We start from the raw sequence: 17,154 nt of genomic DNA on the forward strand, positions 1-17,154 counted from the left end.
ATGCAAGAAAATTAATTCAACCTTTAGCTGGCCTCCTCTGCAGCGGTTTGGATTGTTAATGTTAGCAATCACGATTCGAGACAGGCCAATATACAAACTTGTAATACTTGAACTTTCCTGGAAAACTGAAAGGCGTGTTCCCAAAAGGAGACAGCGACACGAGTAGACTGCAGGGCTGTGCAGTCGGCTACACTGACTTTTGCCTGTGGACAAAAGGCTGTCTGGGAGATGATAACAAACGCTTCCACATTCCCATGGTGGAGGAAACACAAGCAGAGGCCCGATTAAGCAGGACGGTACAATGCATAGCTTCCACCATTACAGCTGGGCCCCGTAATTCAGTTCAGCTGCTGCCAGACCTGCATTATTCGGTGATGAATGGGAGCCAGGTTGCAGTGGCAGCCCCAGAAAAACTCCAGTGTTTACCTGACAGATGATGTACGAGACTGTATCCCCAGCTTTCACCTTCTTCCCCCCTTGAGAATTGATCCACAGAGCCACGTGGACATGGGGCAGGCTCTTCTTGTCGGGGTAGTCCTGCGGGTCCTTGGTCAGGGCCTGGAAGGTAAAGGCAAACCAAGAGACACAGGTAAAACCCCCACAGAATACATGCATGCTTTAAAACAGATCCCAAAATAGGAAATGGATAACTCAAGTGCCTGGCAGGTAACTAAGAACAGAGTGATGTTCTGCACTGTAAAATGCACGGGAAACTGGTGCCGAGAGGCCAGGTCAGGAGTTGAATGTGAATTGTTCTTGGTGAGTGTCTGGAATTCTGTTACTGAGACAGCCCTTCCAGAACTTGGCAGGCCGTAAGCGTCAAAAAACACCTCGGACGTCCATCTCCCCTCCGTTTGGTTTTCTTCAACTAAACCAAAAGGTGCTGCCACACTGTCCTCTGACTTGTGTTGCCTGAACTCTGTGAGGGAGATTGAGCAACTATACCTTATTGATCTCAAACTGGTTGAGCGGGACGCTGCCCTTCAACACGTTCTCCCCAATTTCTATCAGACGCCTCTGAATGTTCTCCACAATGGTGTCCCTGGGCTGGTCTGAGAGGATCTGACCAATTACATAGCTGAGAGAAAGAAAGGGTCACAGGGCATCATTATAATGAACAACTGTATTATTATTACAGCAAGAACTGCTACTGTACCCTTGAGCAAGCAAGATTGCTCCAGGAAAAACACAGCTATACAAATGGGTTATTGTATGTAAAATAATGTTATATTGTAACAACTGTAAATCAACCTGGATAAGGGTATTAAGGTAAGGTAGTAAATAAATTCAGTAAGAGGTGCACACAGTTCAGATATGTTTGAATCCTGTACACCTATAACCAAATTAAGAAAGAAACATGAGGCTTTGACTGCACTCGAGGGCCACTCACTTGCCACAGTCCTTGGCCAGGTCGCACCAGTCCCTCCTGACGATGTCCAGGCCCTTGAGCTCCTGCTTGGTGGTGTAGCGCCCATCCCCAGTGGACTCCACCGTCAGCGCCGCGTACTTCTTCTTCTTCAGCAGCAGCAGAGATTTGAAGACGCCATCGATGTCAATCTCCAGCAGCTTGTACAACTTGTTCACCTCGCTCTTCACCTGGGGGAGGAGAGTAGAAAGTTGGGGGGGTGGGGGAATAGATTTTAAAATGTAATGAATGAGTGAATACACGAATGCGACCAGAGCTGGAGCCGCAGTGCCCAATCTGTGTGTTCAATCAGGGCTGTTATTCCCTTGATAGAACACAGAATAGCTGCAGATGAGAAGGGGCTATTCAGCTGTCTTAGTCATGCCCTTGTTAGGAAGTTAATGATCATAAAGCACCCCATCAAGACTTCTTGAATTCTCCCAGCGACTCAAAATTACTCATCAGTTTGTTCTGCGCTACATACTGAGCGACATTTCCCTGGCTGCCTCGAGCCTCCCGTGCCATAACTTCCTCTGTGCAAGGCTGCATGACTTGAGTATCTCCTTTAACACACAGCTTGGAGCAGCAGCCGAGCAGAACCCGTACCTTGTTGCCCAGTTTGTAGACCTCTTCCAGATTGGTGCTGTTGGTGTTGATCATGATGGAATCCGTGTCTCCGTAAATCACCTCAAGGTTCATCTATACAGTCGACAAACAATACACAACAAAACGCTCACAAATGCTCACCCCCAACACACACACACCTAATCAATGATGAGCAATGGAAAGTCGATACATTTTAAACTAGGTTGAGTGATACCAGTAGCACAGTGTTACTGTGTTCAGGTATAAAGACAACTAGCCTTAAAAACACTATAAAAATAGACTACTGAAAACCAGCTACAGTGGGTTTTTTTTGGAGAGTAACAAATGTGTTACTCCTGTATGGGGGGAGAAAAAGAAAAGAGGAAATTTACAAATCACTGAATATCTTTGGAGTGTTCAGTGTCCAAACTCCAGTGTATGAATGCTAGAAAATTAATTGTAGCAGAACCCAAAACGCTGGAGTCCACATACCTTCTGGACCAAGTCCTTGGTGTGCATCAGGATCTGGAAGACAAAAAGGACGCTGCTTTAAAGGCCTGATCTGGAACAAACAGAGGTCAAAATTTGAGAATCACCATCAACAATGGTCATGGTTCTGATATTTGGGGAAATAAATACAGGTCTTGTTAACCCCTACCCCACCGCAACCAACCCAGACCAGAGCAGGTGGGATCGGTGCAGCTGTGTACTAGAGCATTTTCGAAATTAAACAAACCAGATAACTATTCCTGCAGAAGGAGGTTTTCAATACTAGCTGGCCTTTATGTCCGATCACTGGAGTGGTCAAATCCTGTGAGTGGGGGTGACATTAGTAAACAGAGTTGGACAAACACCTGTAAGAATTATGATTGGCGGTTAAGAAGTCCAATCATGACGAGTGTCATCAGCATGCAGGCGGCCAGATGTCCCAAGAAACACGTCAGCGTAATTACCCGTTTAATGAAGAAGGAAAAAAAAAAAAAAAGGATTGCGACAAAACACACTCTGCTATTTGGCGTCAGACTAAATAAACATTCTGATTAATGCATCAGTGAACAAGCCCCGCATGGCGCATTGTATTACAACAGCACCAGCAGAAATGAAAACTGAAAAAAACATCCCCGGGAAGCACGCTTGCCACTGTAGCTTATGTAACTGTAGTGAAGAACGAGCTGCATGCCAGAGCTTATATGATATGCTTTGATTCCTTTTCCCTGATGTGTCGGGTAATTAATTTGGAGAGGGGAGAGAGGGGGGGAGAAAAAAAAAAAAAAAAAAAAAACAATACAAAAAAAAAAAAAACTTGGCCGCAAGAAAGTATGTCTAAGTGTTCTCCAAAGGCCAATAGTGGATTGTGGGTAATTACAAAGGGACCACTGACAGGTTGCAGTCTACCAGTGACAGACTCTCAGTTAATGTCCTGAAGGTGTTGACAGAACGTCAACCTAAAGTGCCAAAAACCACAAAACAGAAGCCATGCATGTTCCTTCCTTGCCTGTGTAGTGTCTCCGGTTCTGAACATTTCATAATTAGCTGGAGGAATATTCAGAGTTAAATATATATATATATATATATATATATATATATATATATAATTGAAACTTAAGAAATAAATGCAGCAGTGATTCAGATTTTCTTAAATACATATATTTAACAAAGTACGGCTGTTGAGAGCCATTGTTGGAGAGCTTAGCCTTTAACGTCAACCTTTGCAGAACAAAAAAGAAAAAAGAAAAGAATTTAATTAGCAAATCTATTCAGTAATTCAACACTCAGCAACAGAAAATGCCTCTGTGATTTCCTTTTAAATGTGGGATAATTGGCTAAGAGGGTTATTACTGACATTCAAATGGAGCTCAAAATCCCTACACAAGCAGAGTCATAATAACAGCTAATGATCTTAATCAGGAGTGGTTCTGTGACAGACAAACCACTCGTCCCCAATTCAGTCGTACATCAGGGATTCCCCCCCCCCATTCTATTATTTTTACAGCACTAGTTGAGCAGCTGCTGTAACAGAAAGACTTAGCCACAGGTGCCAGAGATTCTGCATTAATAACTTATTTCAAATGTGATCACCAGTAACCTCCTGACAGGCAACTGCTCCTTCGTGCTTCACACACTGCAAAATCAGAGCTGAAGGCACACGCTATAGAAAAACATATGTAATTACTATTAGTCTTGTTTTTTAAGGCATCAAATCCTGTGAAGGTGAAGTATTGAATTATTTAAGATTTTTTCAATGGCAGGCACAGACAATTAACAATAATTGAGAATAAATTAACAATAAACATGAGGATCTCTCTGTAGGCAATGGCTCTCTGAAAGCTTTCAGCCTAGTAAATGTACAGTGGTTTATTGTTAAATTTAGCTTACTGTAAAGATATCCATGTACAGCGGGTAAACCCAGAATTAAACCAGGAATGAGCCCCCCAGCCCCTTTAATTAGGCCCAGTTCTTAAAATGACTCCACACAGAAACACACAGGCAGCCGCACCTGGGGACGCTTCAGCTTACCGCGGCTAACAACTTTTAATTAAAAAAAGCTTCTAACTCGAGAAGGAGTGTTAGGCCGCGAAGACCTCGCATTAAGTGGCTGGTTTCCACAAGGCTTTTAATAGCTGGATCGCTAAAGCGCTGGCCTTCTCACCTCCCTGCTCAATTAGCTCATGTTTCCCTCCTCAGGGGTAGGTCTCCCCAGAACAACAAAAAGACCAGTCTCACCTCCGACCCGCGTACAAGAAAAGGCTGTGTCGGCTTACTCTCATTGCTCATCTTTCATTACAGCTACGCAGCATCAATGGGGGATGAAAGTGAAACAAAGCAACAACAACCGCAACAACAACAGTAACAACAACATATTATATTTCCCATAAACTTGCAACTTTCCATGCTTTTCCCAGTAGGATTTTTTGGACAGAGCGATAAGAGGAAAATGTGGAAATCTGACAATGAAAATTACATAATTTGTTTCAATTAGGACTATGTCATTACGGTCACTTCTAAATATCAAGGACAGTAACATCATTACAGATTGTGAAGATGGTTGCAAGATTCCTGCTTTTTTAAGTTTCTTTATCTAACCCATAAAGCCACCTACAATTCATGGCGGCCCTGTCCTTGAATCAGATGCCACAGATTTCTCTGTGGTATTACAGCCGAGTCCAGAATGCTCTGGGGGCAGCTGCTAATTTAGCTCTAGGCTTCAGCCTTTAAAGCTGTGGGCCCAAGAGGAAAAAAAAAAACTAACAGAAAAACAATGTCAGTAATCAGAGTAAGTTCTTCTCTGTGCAAACATTTGTGCCCGTGTTACACAAACCTATGGGGGGTGTGTGTGGGTTGATGTCAGCAGCGAGAGGGAGAGGGCAGTGGGGGGATGGGTGATGTCAGCAGTAGCCTACATGATCCAGAGTCAGTCAGACAACACGGCACCAAAGGGGTGACCTTTAAAAAGAGAGATCCTAACAGGTGGGCAACGTCAGGCAGAAATAATTGCGTTAAGCTCGGCCGGTGCAAACCGAGACGGCCGGCACAACGTCTTGTCATCAGCAATTGACCGAGCCCCCCGTTCAGCTGGGTGTCAACAGCCTTCACACACAGCAGGCCTCCCTCCGCCAAGGACACCGGGCTGCTATTTCAGAGAGGGGGAATCATCTCCTTGAAACACGACCACAACTTACATTGCTAGTTTATGAGGTGCAACATTTTTGGTGGGGGGATGACTTGGAAAAAAGCAGGCGGAGGGGTGGAGGGCGAGTGGTGGGAAGCATCCATGGACTGATTACTGAGCCGCCTCTCTATCAGGACCACGAGTCTGGCTACCCCATGCAAGGTCACCGGGCCGCAAAGTGCAAGGATGTGGTGAATGCACAGAAGTGTCTGGTAGTTTAAATTTAACCGAGCGCACACCCCGCGGAAGCAGAGTCAGAAAATAAATATAAATAAATAAATATACACAAAGGAGGATGTCGGTGAAAACCCTTGTTAATTAACGCGCCTCTGGTAATGAGGTTTTGCAGATTATCCGAAGTGCGTCCTCGACAGCTGCTGGGGGGGAAAGCAGAATTGCTGACGCTCAACCCATAAACACTTCTCCATTAGCGCTGTTGTTAGCAACAGTTACAGACTGAACAAATACTTCTGCGTGGTAAGGTTAAACAGCCTGGTATTCAGAGGAACATCTGAAGGTCTACAGTGGGGATCGATTTGCCTTTAATGGCAGGGTACTCTTTTAAATATGCTTTTGAACACAAATACTTTATACTACCTAACAAAAACCACACTGATGAGCTCCAGTCTTTAATGGGAGATGATTATTTAAAAGGAAGAAGTGAATATGAGAGGTGTTTGTCAGAAGGTTAATGCAGGGCAATTCCATAGCTCCCCATCAACAAACTTAACATTCCTTTTAGTCATTATTCGCACAAAGCGCATACACATTGGACATTGGTCGCTGCAACCCCTTGGATGCTGCAATCACACTAACATCCTCAACGAGAGCAACAGGTGTGTCCATTCTCCACGTTTCAGTCTGATGTCCTTAGCAAATAAGCATTTCTAATCAATTTGAGTAACTTAATAAAAACGAACCTTAAAAGAGGACCCTCAAATTCGCCAAAATGAACCTCACCAGCACAAAAAACACTCTGAAAGGACTACCTTACAACACAGCCCAGGCGGAGAGATGAGGAACGACTGCATGGCTGGTCTTAGACTCCTAGAGGCTTGTTAAGACTAATTTGGTAGCAATTTGTTGGCACTTGACACAGCTTTAAATTTTCCTAATTGTCTCATGAAACAAATATATATATATATATATATATATATATATTTTTTTTTTTTTAAGATCCAGGTGCTCCCAAATGACAGTCTTCAAACTCAAGAGAGAAGAGTAGTAGTGACATAAGTGATTGAATTAATTGCCCTCCATGTCTAATTAGATTCCCCCCCGCCCCTTGACATCAATCCGCGTTGAGTTAGTCACAGTTTTCATTAACCTCTGACCTCTGTGAGCAGAGGAACGAGCCAATATTATGACAGGACAGACAGCTGGGGGAGGGAGGCTGTAACCTGTGTGAAAGACAAGTGCCCCAGACGAGGCCAAAGAATGTACTGGTCTGTGAGGGAGGGAGGAAGGAGAGTGGTCTTTGCACACTGACATTTAGGCTTACACTATAAACTGATCGCAAACATCACAGGGGGCAGGCAATGCTGAAGCAGGCTGTACATTTGCTAGTGCTGATATTTCAGACTAAGGTCGACTTGCCAAACTGAATCACGTCAATTTCAAAATGGGGTCCGGATCTGAATGAAGCCAGAGCTTGGGGAAGAATGCGTGCCACCCAGTTTCATACATATGCTTAATGTGTTAACAGATCGGCAGAAAATTGACATGGTGTCTGATCTTTTTAAGGACTTTTCCCTTGATACTGCCTCAGAAATTAATTAGAAGTATGAAAACTGCGATGTGTGTGAATTCCCACAGTAATAACCGTCACTTTAAAAACTGGCAACATTTAGTTAGTAGTTAAACTGGTTGGGGTTCACTAGAATTTATCAGTTGTCTGTTTCCAGTTTCCACGGCCCCCACCCCAGTTCTCTCGCCAACAGGGACAAGCAAGCCAATTAAATCCAGGCGTTTTTCCATTTCGGCATTTTAAGAATCGCTCCCCTGGCTGAAATTACCCGAGCCACTTGTCATTTCCTCCAGAAATTACCGAGTGTGTTCTCGAGCTCGAGGGCTGGAGCTGCTGCACTGTGACGGCGCTGCAAGCTGCTCGAGAGGAGGGCAGCCTGTGTGTACCCTGTCAAGGCTGCCACAAGACCTCAGCGCTCCACATGGCATCTGCCGGGGCTCCCACACACGCCTGGCTCCCCCGCAGGACGCCAAGTATGGTATCGGTTTCCTGTCAGCTGTGCGCCCTGACAGTGGGGCTGCTTGAAGGGCCTCTCATTCTTCACTTAAACCAGGAGGTGGAATCAAGGACATATTAGTGCACAGGATCAGTCTGATGTTTTAATGACAGACTTGTCTCTTTTAAAGCCCACAGAAGGGCAAGCTGTAATTTTAAAATGCACACGGAGGCATCATTAGGGCCGTCCGCACAGCGCGGGCTGGAGGAAGTGCTGCTGCTCAGGAGCCCAGCCGAGGGGGCAGCGGGTCTCCTCACCCATCGCTTCACTACAAAACTGAAACTGATTTTTATTTGTATTTATTTTTACCATTTTTCCAATGTTTGCAAAAGAAAGTTGGGCTAATCACTGTCTTATAGAAAAATGAGTGTCTGATAATTGAGCCTGTGTGTGCATTTGAACATGCATCATTCTGTGCAGTCATTTGCAATACAAAGTCCTTAATGAGTCATTCCTGCCACACTGAGAGTAAGATTTACTTATTGCCATTAAGTGAGAGCAATATGCACTAAGCATCACTAACGGATGAAATCCATCATCACCAGAAACTACAGCTTTCCATTAGTTCGTGCGAGGGCCTAAAAATATTTGGTGACAGTTTTAACGCTCCAGCTGCGAGAAGAGGAAAAAAAACAACAATTAAAAATGCCTCATTCCACATCGCGGAGATGGACCGATTTCTCGCTGATCATGCGAGTCGTAGTGGTCTTTGGGATTTGGAGGGGAATTAACCCAACGAACCTCGCAAAATGGAGATAAAATTAATACAGATACAGATAAAGTATCAAGGCACCAATAAACAGCCATAGAGGCCCTCTGTGTTCAGTGCGGTCCCGGCGATATTCTCCATGACCCTGACAGTGGGCATACTGCCCTGACCGTTTTAGCAGGGGCAGCTTGGGTGGACGAGAGCGAGTCACATTATCTTAAAAGAGGCAGCGCAGCACATGCCACATAGCCAAGCGCAACAGCTGGAAACATGCAATTATTATAATTACAGCTCAATTTCTGCTTTAATTTCTTAGAGGGGAAGAGTTCACAAATTTCTGCGTAGCTTTTCCTCCAATTCCAAAAGAAACTGCTCCAGAGTGGCTTATCTGGTAAGACGGGCTCACCCCCACCCCCTCCCCAGTCAAAGATCGGCATGAAAAACCCAAGGATGCCCCCCCCACACCTTTGGTGAATGGAATACTTTGGAGACTGAATGTCACGTGTATGTGATATGTGGTTTAAACCTCATCCCTCTGTGGGACACTTCGGTGTGTAAAAGTAACCTCAACTGACCTGCACACCCTGCCTCCGAGGATAGCGACCCTGTCCTTCATTTCCCTGGTCAGAACTGTGCTTAAATAGCACGACTGTCCGATTGCCTAACAGCGATGACAAATTCATGCATAAACAGGAGGAGGTAAATATATAAATCCATGGAGGACTGGTCAATGAACTGCTGATCCTGTATTCTGTAGAGAGAGGGCAGGGGGGCAAAATCAGCAGAGCACTGTACCGTTTCTGATTGACAAAGGCAGACCTGGCGATTTACAGCACAGCTTAACAGCTTCTCAGTGGCAAAACAGTAAATCAGGGGCTAGGAGAGGAGTCCAAATCTAAACCCCTTCAGTGCCAGGTCTTGGTTCAAACCATTATTAAAGGCCGGCCACAGATTTCACTGAATCTTGTCTTCCTTCCAGGTTCAATTATCCATTTATTTTAATCACAGCGAGTTGTAAGAGATATGGTTGCTGCTCTGCCGCCTGTCCTTTAGATTAATAAAAAAGCCAATGCCTTTCCTAATGAGACAGGATCATAAAAATCCACCGCGCAGGCTGTGAGGATGCATGTGTGGTCCTGGACATTATAAATAAAAAGATTAGTTCCTTCAGGGCAGGTTGGCAAAGATAGCCCTCGCATACCCCGTGTTACTGAAATTAGAGAGCGGGGCTGCAGGACTTTGAAATGCGGCAATGCAAAGGATTAGCACTATTTGAGTGCGAGTCACAAATCAAAACTCTGCTCTTGCTCTCTCTCTCTCTTTCTTTCTCTCTCCCACGCCGGGGTTTTCAGACTTTCCTTGTCAATAAACGGAGAGGCACAATTAAAGTTAGAGAAGTGGCAGCACTAAATTAAAGAGCTGGTAGTTGGGTGTGAAAAATGAGAGAGAGAAAAAAAAAATTCAGTTGCTTAAGCTTATTAGGTTCCATTTTAATCTCCATTTCCAAAACCTGGGGAAGTCAAGCGCTATACAATCTGAAAACACCGTACTTGCATTATAGGGCGTTTAGCCCGTTTAAAGCCTGTGAGATGACAGCAGGAATTACAGACAGGAAAGTTCTGAGAATGGAGAGGTGGAAAGAGCCTGGCCGGCCATGTGACAAGTGTACAATTCAAGGTCATTCACCTCTTATAAATGAGGTCAAAGGAAATCTCAGAAGCAACGTGAACCGTTTTGATTGCCCTCTCTTTCAGTCGAGCTTTAAATGAGAATAATCCTTTAGAGATATTTGTACTAGAGATAAATATAGAGAGATCACTGCCTCCAAGGAGCAAGGCAGGGAAAATACATTTGATTCAGTTCAAGTAAAATGATTTATAAAGCTTATGTATTGTATTTATTTAACCTGCTCCTAAATGTCACCTTACTGAACCCACTGTGAAATAGACATTTCATTAACTAGCACATGAAAGGTACTATATCATCTCAGTTAGGGCTGTATCAAAGGGACCAGACTGACCTTCAAAGGTTTGGAACATTCCTGAAAGAAGCTTTACACCCTCGACAGCAAATTGCATCGTTTGTTGGTGTCCATTTTTAGCTAGTTTGTTTGACTGAAATTTGACTGCATTACAGAACATTAACAACAAAGGAAGGCAGAGCAATGCCCCTGCAGGGAGGGGTTCACTCCCAGCCAATCCCTTACTTCAGATTATATATAAACTATTTTTCCCAGTAAACTCAGGCCTTTTACTACAGACAATATGATAAGTGCTGGGGTACTGGCGGCAGTGCCTCTTGTGTGACAGCTGGGACATTTCAACAACTTTAGAAACATAAACGCCTAGTTTAACACGATTAGGAGCCGTCCAAACCGCAAACCAGCCCCATGTGACACATCAGAACTATTACAGAGCACACTGAGGGGGAGAAGCTGGAGCCAGGAGGGTTCTGGGTAAAGGGCCCTGCCACATCCCTGCTGGATGGAACAATTCAGGGCTTAAAGTGGCAACACAAGACAATTGTAGCAAACCTTTTTTTGTTTATCTAATATTTTGTATTGCCTTTGATTTGTTGCTTGGTCATTTTGTGGAATTTACATCACTCTGCAAACATACAACGAACAAGAAGGCTGTGACAAACAAACACGCTGCTGTGAAAAACTGCCCGGTCGGCCGCTCGCATTTCCCAAAATAGCGAAAGCCTGTCATAAACCTGTCATAAACCTATCTGATTGATATACAAGTATATATATTTTTAAATGTTATCTGCACTACTCTGAAACGGACATAAAAGCAACCTCAAATACAAAGCTGAGCTAAAGCTGAAAAAGATGTCCTCCTGGATTCCAGAGAGTTAAAGTCATGGAATGGGAATCTGTCTAGCGCAAAAAAATCCCCATAAATCCTGTTCTGATTTGATACAACCGCCAGCAATTGTTTTTGCTGCATCACTGGGATGCTGTAGATTCCCCTGGGGAAACAGAGTCCTTAGCCCAAATGGCGCATTAGTATTAATATTAGCACAAAGGGAAGCTCCCATCAACATTCTTAGGATGCCAATTGTAAATATATTTATCAAAGTCTGTGAGACAGGAGCCACAAGGCAGCCGGACTCAGTGACAGCACCTTTCTGAAGGACACTATCTCTGGTCATGTGACTCACAATGGAGCGTGCAAAAAGTCACACGGCCAGAAGAGTTTTAACCCTCAAATCATTGAATTCATCACCTAAGGCCCTCTGTACAATAAGAAAAATATGGCACCTCTCTCCTCTGTGCCTCAGTGAACAGCTAGTCTAGTACAGTGCAGGATCCCTTCAAACGTGATCCACCATCACTGCTGCTTCTTGCCTCACACTCTCAACAACATGCATTCCGCAGGGCAGACCTGATCTTGTTAAAAATCGTGGCAGGTTCTGGGGTCTGGTCACGCTGCCCTTGACTCGGTAATCAAGCACACATTCCTCAGCTCCTTACACTGCAATCCCCCCCCCAATCAATTTTTCTGCAGCGCACACCACACAGCTTCTTAATTTCTGCACGGAAAAAGGTCAGCGCAGTAATTAAGGATCCGATTGTAACAGAGGTCTTTGCAACAGAATAGTTTGGAAAGGGCACAAGTTGAGGAGCTCGGGATACACTTTGAAACTCCCAATAAGGTTAACAATCCTTAATGGCAACCAGATACAAAGAATTAGCAGGTCCTATTTAGCACTGCCGTAATGCAAATCCAAATATATTCAATTACACCTACTGTGACTATTTGTTAAGTCAAGTGATATCTAGAACAAATCCTTTTCCTAAACGCTGGGGGCACTTGCCATGGCCGTGGTATATGTGACCCACCGCTTTTGTGTCTTATTCCTGGAAATTTAAAGGTGACCTTTGTAATTCTAACAACTGCGAGCAGATAATCTATGTACACCAGCACGTTGGGCCATGTTGACTTAGACTCGGGTTTCACATGCCTACATCCAGGCCTGTCCCAGCTGAGTTACGGCTCCTAACATCGGCGGCACATTCACACAATGACAAGTTTATTGACGAGATAATGGTTTTAAAAGTTTTACTCCGAGGATTTCTCTTGGGGGCTGGAAGTGGAGTGGAGACCGTGCCTGGGAAGTGAGTTGATTCGGCAGACCTCTCGATACCGCAGAAGAGGGGGGGAGCAACGCAACAATGCAAACCCTCACCTGGTTCATCGTTTCGTGCAGTGCTTTACAATATGGTAATTAATTTCTCCAGCCTCTCCACACACCTTACAGACAGACTCCAAAATAGTCCCAAAAGAACACTTTGCCTTTGTTCACTGGATGCCTAGCCACACAGCCTGACCAGGACTAAAATAAAGAAATCCCCGGCAGCATCGATGAGGAGACTGCTGGCGTGAAACACTAGCCCCTATTCAGGGATGTTCTTAACATGCCAAGGCAATCATAATATTAACAAAAGCACCGGTTTCACATTTGACAAGAACAAATGCTTTCAGCTCTTTTGCCACCTGCCCATCACTGCCCTCGGAAAGACAAAAAACACACACACGCACACATATACAGATACATATATATTACATTAACCAGCCTGTCAATTGGGTGTCAGAGTGGATAATTATGCTGTAATTGACCATAATTGTGACCCCATGGCTCAGTCCGTTGAGAGCATCAGGCTTTCAGAAATTAAATGGTATAGATTCTTGCCGAAACAATAAATATTCAAAAAAATATATAAATATAGAGATAAAATAGCAGGCTTGGGACAGGTTAGGTCAATAACAACTAGTTGGAGCAGTTATAAAAGGCCTTGGGTGAGATAAACATCTTCTGTTGGCTCCTTTCAAGCACCTTACCCACAGCCACACCTGAGCAAGCAAGCGGCACCTCTATGTCCCTGGTGAACTGTAGGTCTCTCTCAGAGGCTCAGAGACAATGTCACAGTGATGGGATGACACCAGGGGTAAACCAGAAGTCAAGAGAACATCCACAAGACCACGCTGGCCTTGGGGGGTGGAAATGCTGGACAGCAAGGCAGTGGGGAGGTGGTAAAAAACAAAACATCTACAGCCACGAATTGTGATTCTCGGAAGAGATGCTGGTGTTCGAAGACAGTGTAGCGAACAGCGCAGGTAGCTACGGGCCAATACGCCCCCGTCAGCCGCCCACCTTAGAGGCACGACACAGCTGCCAGGCCATCACAACGGAGAGCGCAGATTCAATTAATTTACAAGCAATGGCACCAAGTTACCTTTTAATGCAATTCTCAGAACTATTTTCGGGGGGTGGGGGACTATTAATAACGTCCTTTAACTGGCTCAGCAGATGCACACAATATATTGCTTTCACATGTGTCAGCTTCTGAAAGGCCAGGGCCGAAAAAAGTGTCGGTAACAATACCAGATAATTGTGATAATCTGTTGTCATGCATGCTCTGAATGCCTCGGTAGCACTGAAGGATTGCTGAGCGTAAAGATGTTTTGCTTTATATATCTGCTGAAGGCCACTGGATCGGGTAAACTCCGGCTGAGCGCAGGGGCCTTCCTTCGAGACTGCAGCCGCCAATTGACAGGTGCGAGTGGATGAAGCACATCCCAGCACCGCTCTCGACAGTAGAAATCTGAAGACTGTTTTACAAACCTTCATCAGCGATTCACAGCAATGTTGTAAAAAGTCCCCAAGCTCTAATGCAATGAGTGCCTGAATTAAAAAACAAAAATCAAATATATGACTGTATTAGAAGTCCTTCCCTTCAGAAGAACAAGGTGGCCAACCCGATCCAACAGGACCCTGGGGTGACCACTGCTCCTCAGCGGTGCTCAGCTCACCAGGCCCACTGGCTTCACAATGGCCTCCAATTAACAGCGAACAGTAACTTACAATCTCATCAGCACAAGACAAATTGGAGTCCAAGAAGGTAAGAGCTGAAGACATGGCTGTGCCTTCAATCTGTTCCACAAGTGAGTGGGGGAATGAAGCTGTAAACGAGTGATCTAAGCTTAAGACAAATTGGCAAGGAAAAATGACCCTGCACTCTTGACAGTTTAAGTCAATACAAGCATTTCAGTCAGGGCTGGAGGAGTCGCACACTCTCCCTGATACCAAAGTAGTTTGTTTGGCCTCATCAGCAGTACAGTTAACCTCCAGAAGGTAGAAATAGACGTATTCTCATAAATGAGACATGAAAATCATTTAATAAAACCAGTGCGTTTACTGCTACTTAAAACCGAAATACTAAAGTAGTCATTCCCCTGTGCAGCAGTCAGTTTAATTGGAGACAATTTGCTGTTGCAGATGGAACCCCTTTGAATTCCTTTTAGGGAAAGACCTTAATAAAAATAATGAAATAAATAAAAGACCCAGCAATGTCAGGAATCTTGGACAATGTCTGCTTTCATCCATTACTCCTGTCAGGCAGGATCCTACTCGGGGATAGCATGACTATCTTGTCACCCTGACCTTTACCCATCCAGGGACAAGTAAACACAAAACGACACATAGAGGAAAGACTTGTGAGCAATGGCTTCCCAACTGAAAGAAATCAATAAAACTAACCCAGAGCCGGGGCAGCTGCTTAGAAACTATTCTGGCTGGTTGTCTAGAAGGGAACTCAACCCAGCAGCTATTTAAGGAAACCACAAACTAATGGGCATCTCTGGCACAGGATCAAAGGCCCTGCTCTGTGCCAAACAGCCGTCATCTCCCCTGGGGGCTGTTCACACTCACAGTGGGCCATCCGGGGCTCTGTGTCACAGGGCGCACAGCCTGGACGGCCTTCCTTCAGGTCCACAATCTCAGCACCTAAAGACCGTGCTGCACAGCAGACACTAAACACAGCACACGCTGGAAACTCAAGACTTAGGCCACAGGCTATAAAACTGACACTTGAGGACTGAATTGTGGTCAACAGGAGAACTTCAGGCAAGAATGTTTCCAGGCTAAAACAGGGAGAATCCACACCCATTTCACAAACCACACAAGGTGAATTTGTATTAGATGGGCTTAGGTGAAATATAAACTTTTCGGAGAGTAACAGAATTCTGATATTTTATATATATAAATAAGTAACAGCTCCAAGAAAAAAAAGTTTATCACAATGTGGTGTTTTCCAAAAAGGAAACAAAACTATCCATGAAAAGGTCTCAACTCAGGAGGTAAAATCCAGAGACAAGTGTGGCACTGCACTCCTTTAGCTCCCTTAAATTATGACCAATTCAATCAAGGTGAAAACTCTATCCCATAAGAAAACCACCAAAAAAAAGACTTGACTGGCTATAACACATTCAGACAGTCATATGATCTTACACTGCCCTCTACTGGTTAACGAGCAGTACAACTTTATTCACAGTGAGGCCTGTGTGGTTTGACACCTAACATGAACTAAACTGAGACAAGCCAGAAAATCTGAGCTTCTTTAAACAATATTAAACATCCCCATCCCCCAGTGTGAGCAAGAGAGGATACAACCACTACTGAAAGACGAGCCCTGGAGCTGGACGCAGGCTTACCTCTCTGCCTTTGTGGGTGACCAGGGCAGCCAGCGGTTTGGCGTAGAACCTGCTGAAGGAGAAGCCCAGGCAGCCGTACATGCTGTTGGCCGTCAGCTTCAGAGCCTTCTGCCTGATGTCATACTGCAGAGGAAGAGAGACGGATGGTTCAGGGACAAGCTGGGCCTTGCAGCAAAGCACACAGTCTCGGTTATCCGGCCTAACTCAAGAACAGCAAACAAGTCCCGCTGCTACTCTCTACATCCCACACACACACACACACACACACACACACACACATTGGTGCCGCTATCATTATGAGGACTCTCCATAGACATAATGACTTTTATACTGTACAAACTATAGATTCTATCCCCTAACCCTTACCCTTATAAAAAACTTTCTGCATTTTTACATTTTCAAAAAAACATAATTTAGTATGTTTTTTAAGCGTTTTGAATTATGGGGACATTGGCAATGTCCTCATAAACCACCGTTTTTGCATAATAACCTTGTAATTACCAGTTTGTAACCCAAAAAAAAATTGAGTGAATTGAACGCTCCTTTTACCTGCATGTAGAGGTCAGGGTTCAGATCTTGCTGTTTCATGAGCTGCTTGACCTGCCGCCGCCTCTCCACCAGCTTCCGGATCTCCCGAGGCAGGATGCCCATGTCAAGGTCGGGGTCGGGCAGCTCCGGGATCTCATCCTGCTCTTCCTCCTAAGAGGCGGGAACACAGCGGGCACAATGACAACCAGGTGAACACAACAGCACACCCCAGCGCACCCCGCTTCAGCAGACACACAGAGATAAGGGTGTCTTGTGAACAGAGAGACAAAGCTGTACCCAATACAGGCCTGTCTGACGGCCCATTGTCACTAACGTCCAACCAGGTGCGTGCAACTCTAACCATTAATCACTGTGTTCACATCTACACTACTTCTGAACTAGTGTTCGGAACACTGCATATTTCGAAATTTAAAAAGAACAAGTGTATATTGCAAATATTTGTGCCGTGTCAATTACTTGTGTTCGTATCTGCTATAATAACTTAGCAGGTTCTT

At 44.6% G+C, this 17,154-nt stretch overlaps 1 protein-coding gene across 1 annotated transcript in view; it reads right to left on the reverse strand.

The window, feature by feature from the left end:
- The window catches only part of pola1 (polymerase (DNA directed), alpha 1), a 77,999-nt gene that overhangs the window by 49,310 nt on the left and 11,535 nt on the right, over positions 1–17,154 (reverse strand). Inside the window, exons 25-31 of the mRNA XM_066699207.1 lie at positions 16,661–16,810; positions 16,112–16,234; positions 2,483–2,515; positions 2,012–2,104; positions 1,391–1,596; positions 946–1,078; positions 427–558 (exon numbers count right to left, since the gene is read on the reverse strand). Coding sequence (XP_066555304.1) covers positions 427–558; positions 946–1,078; positions 1,391–1,596; positions 2,012–2,104; positions 2,483–2,515; positions 16,112–16,234; positions 16,661–16,810 — 870 coding nt within the window. The remainder of the gene's footprint in view (positions 1–426; positions 559–945; positions 1,079–1,390; positions 1,597–2,011; positions 2,105–2,482; positions 2,516–16,111; positions 16,235–16,660; positions 16,811–17,154) is intronic.

The sequence above is a fragment of the Amia ocellicauda genome, chromosome 3 (assembly GCF_036373705.1).
Source record: "Amia ocellicauda isolate fAmiCal2 chromosome 3, fAmiCal2.hap1, whole genome shotgun sequence".
Classification (NCBI taxonomy): domain Eukaryota; kingdom Metazoa; phylum Chordata; class Actinopteri; order Amiiformes; family Amiidae; genus Amia; species Amia ocellicauda.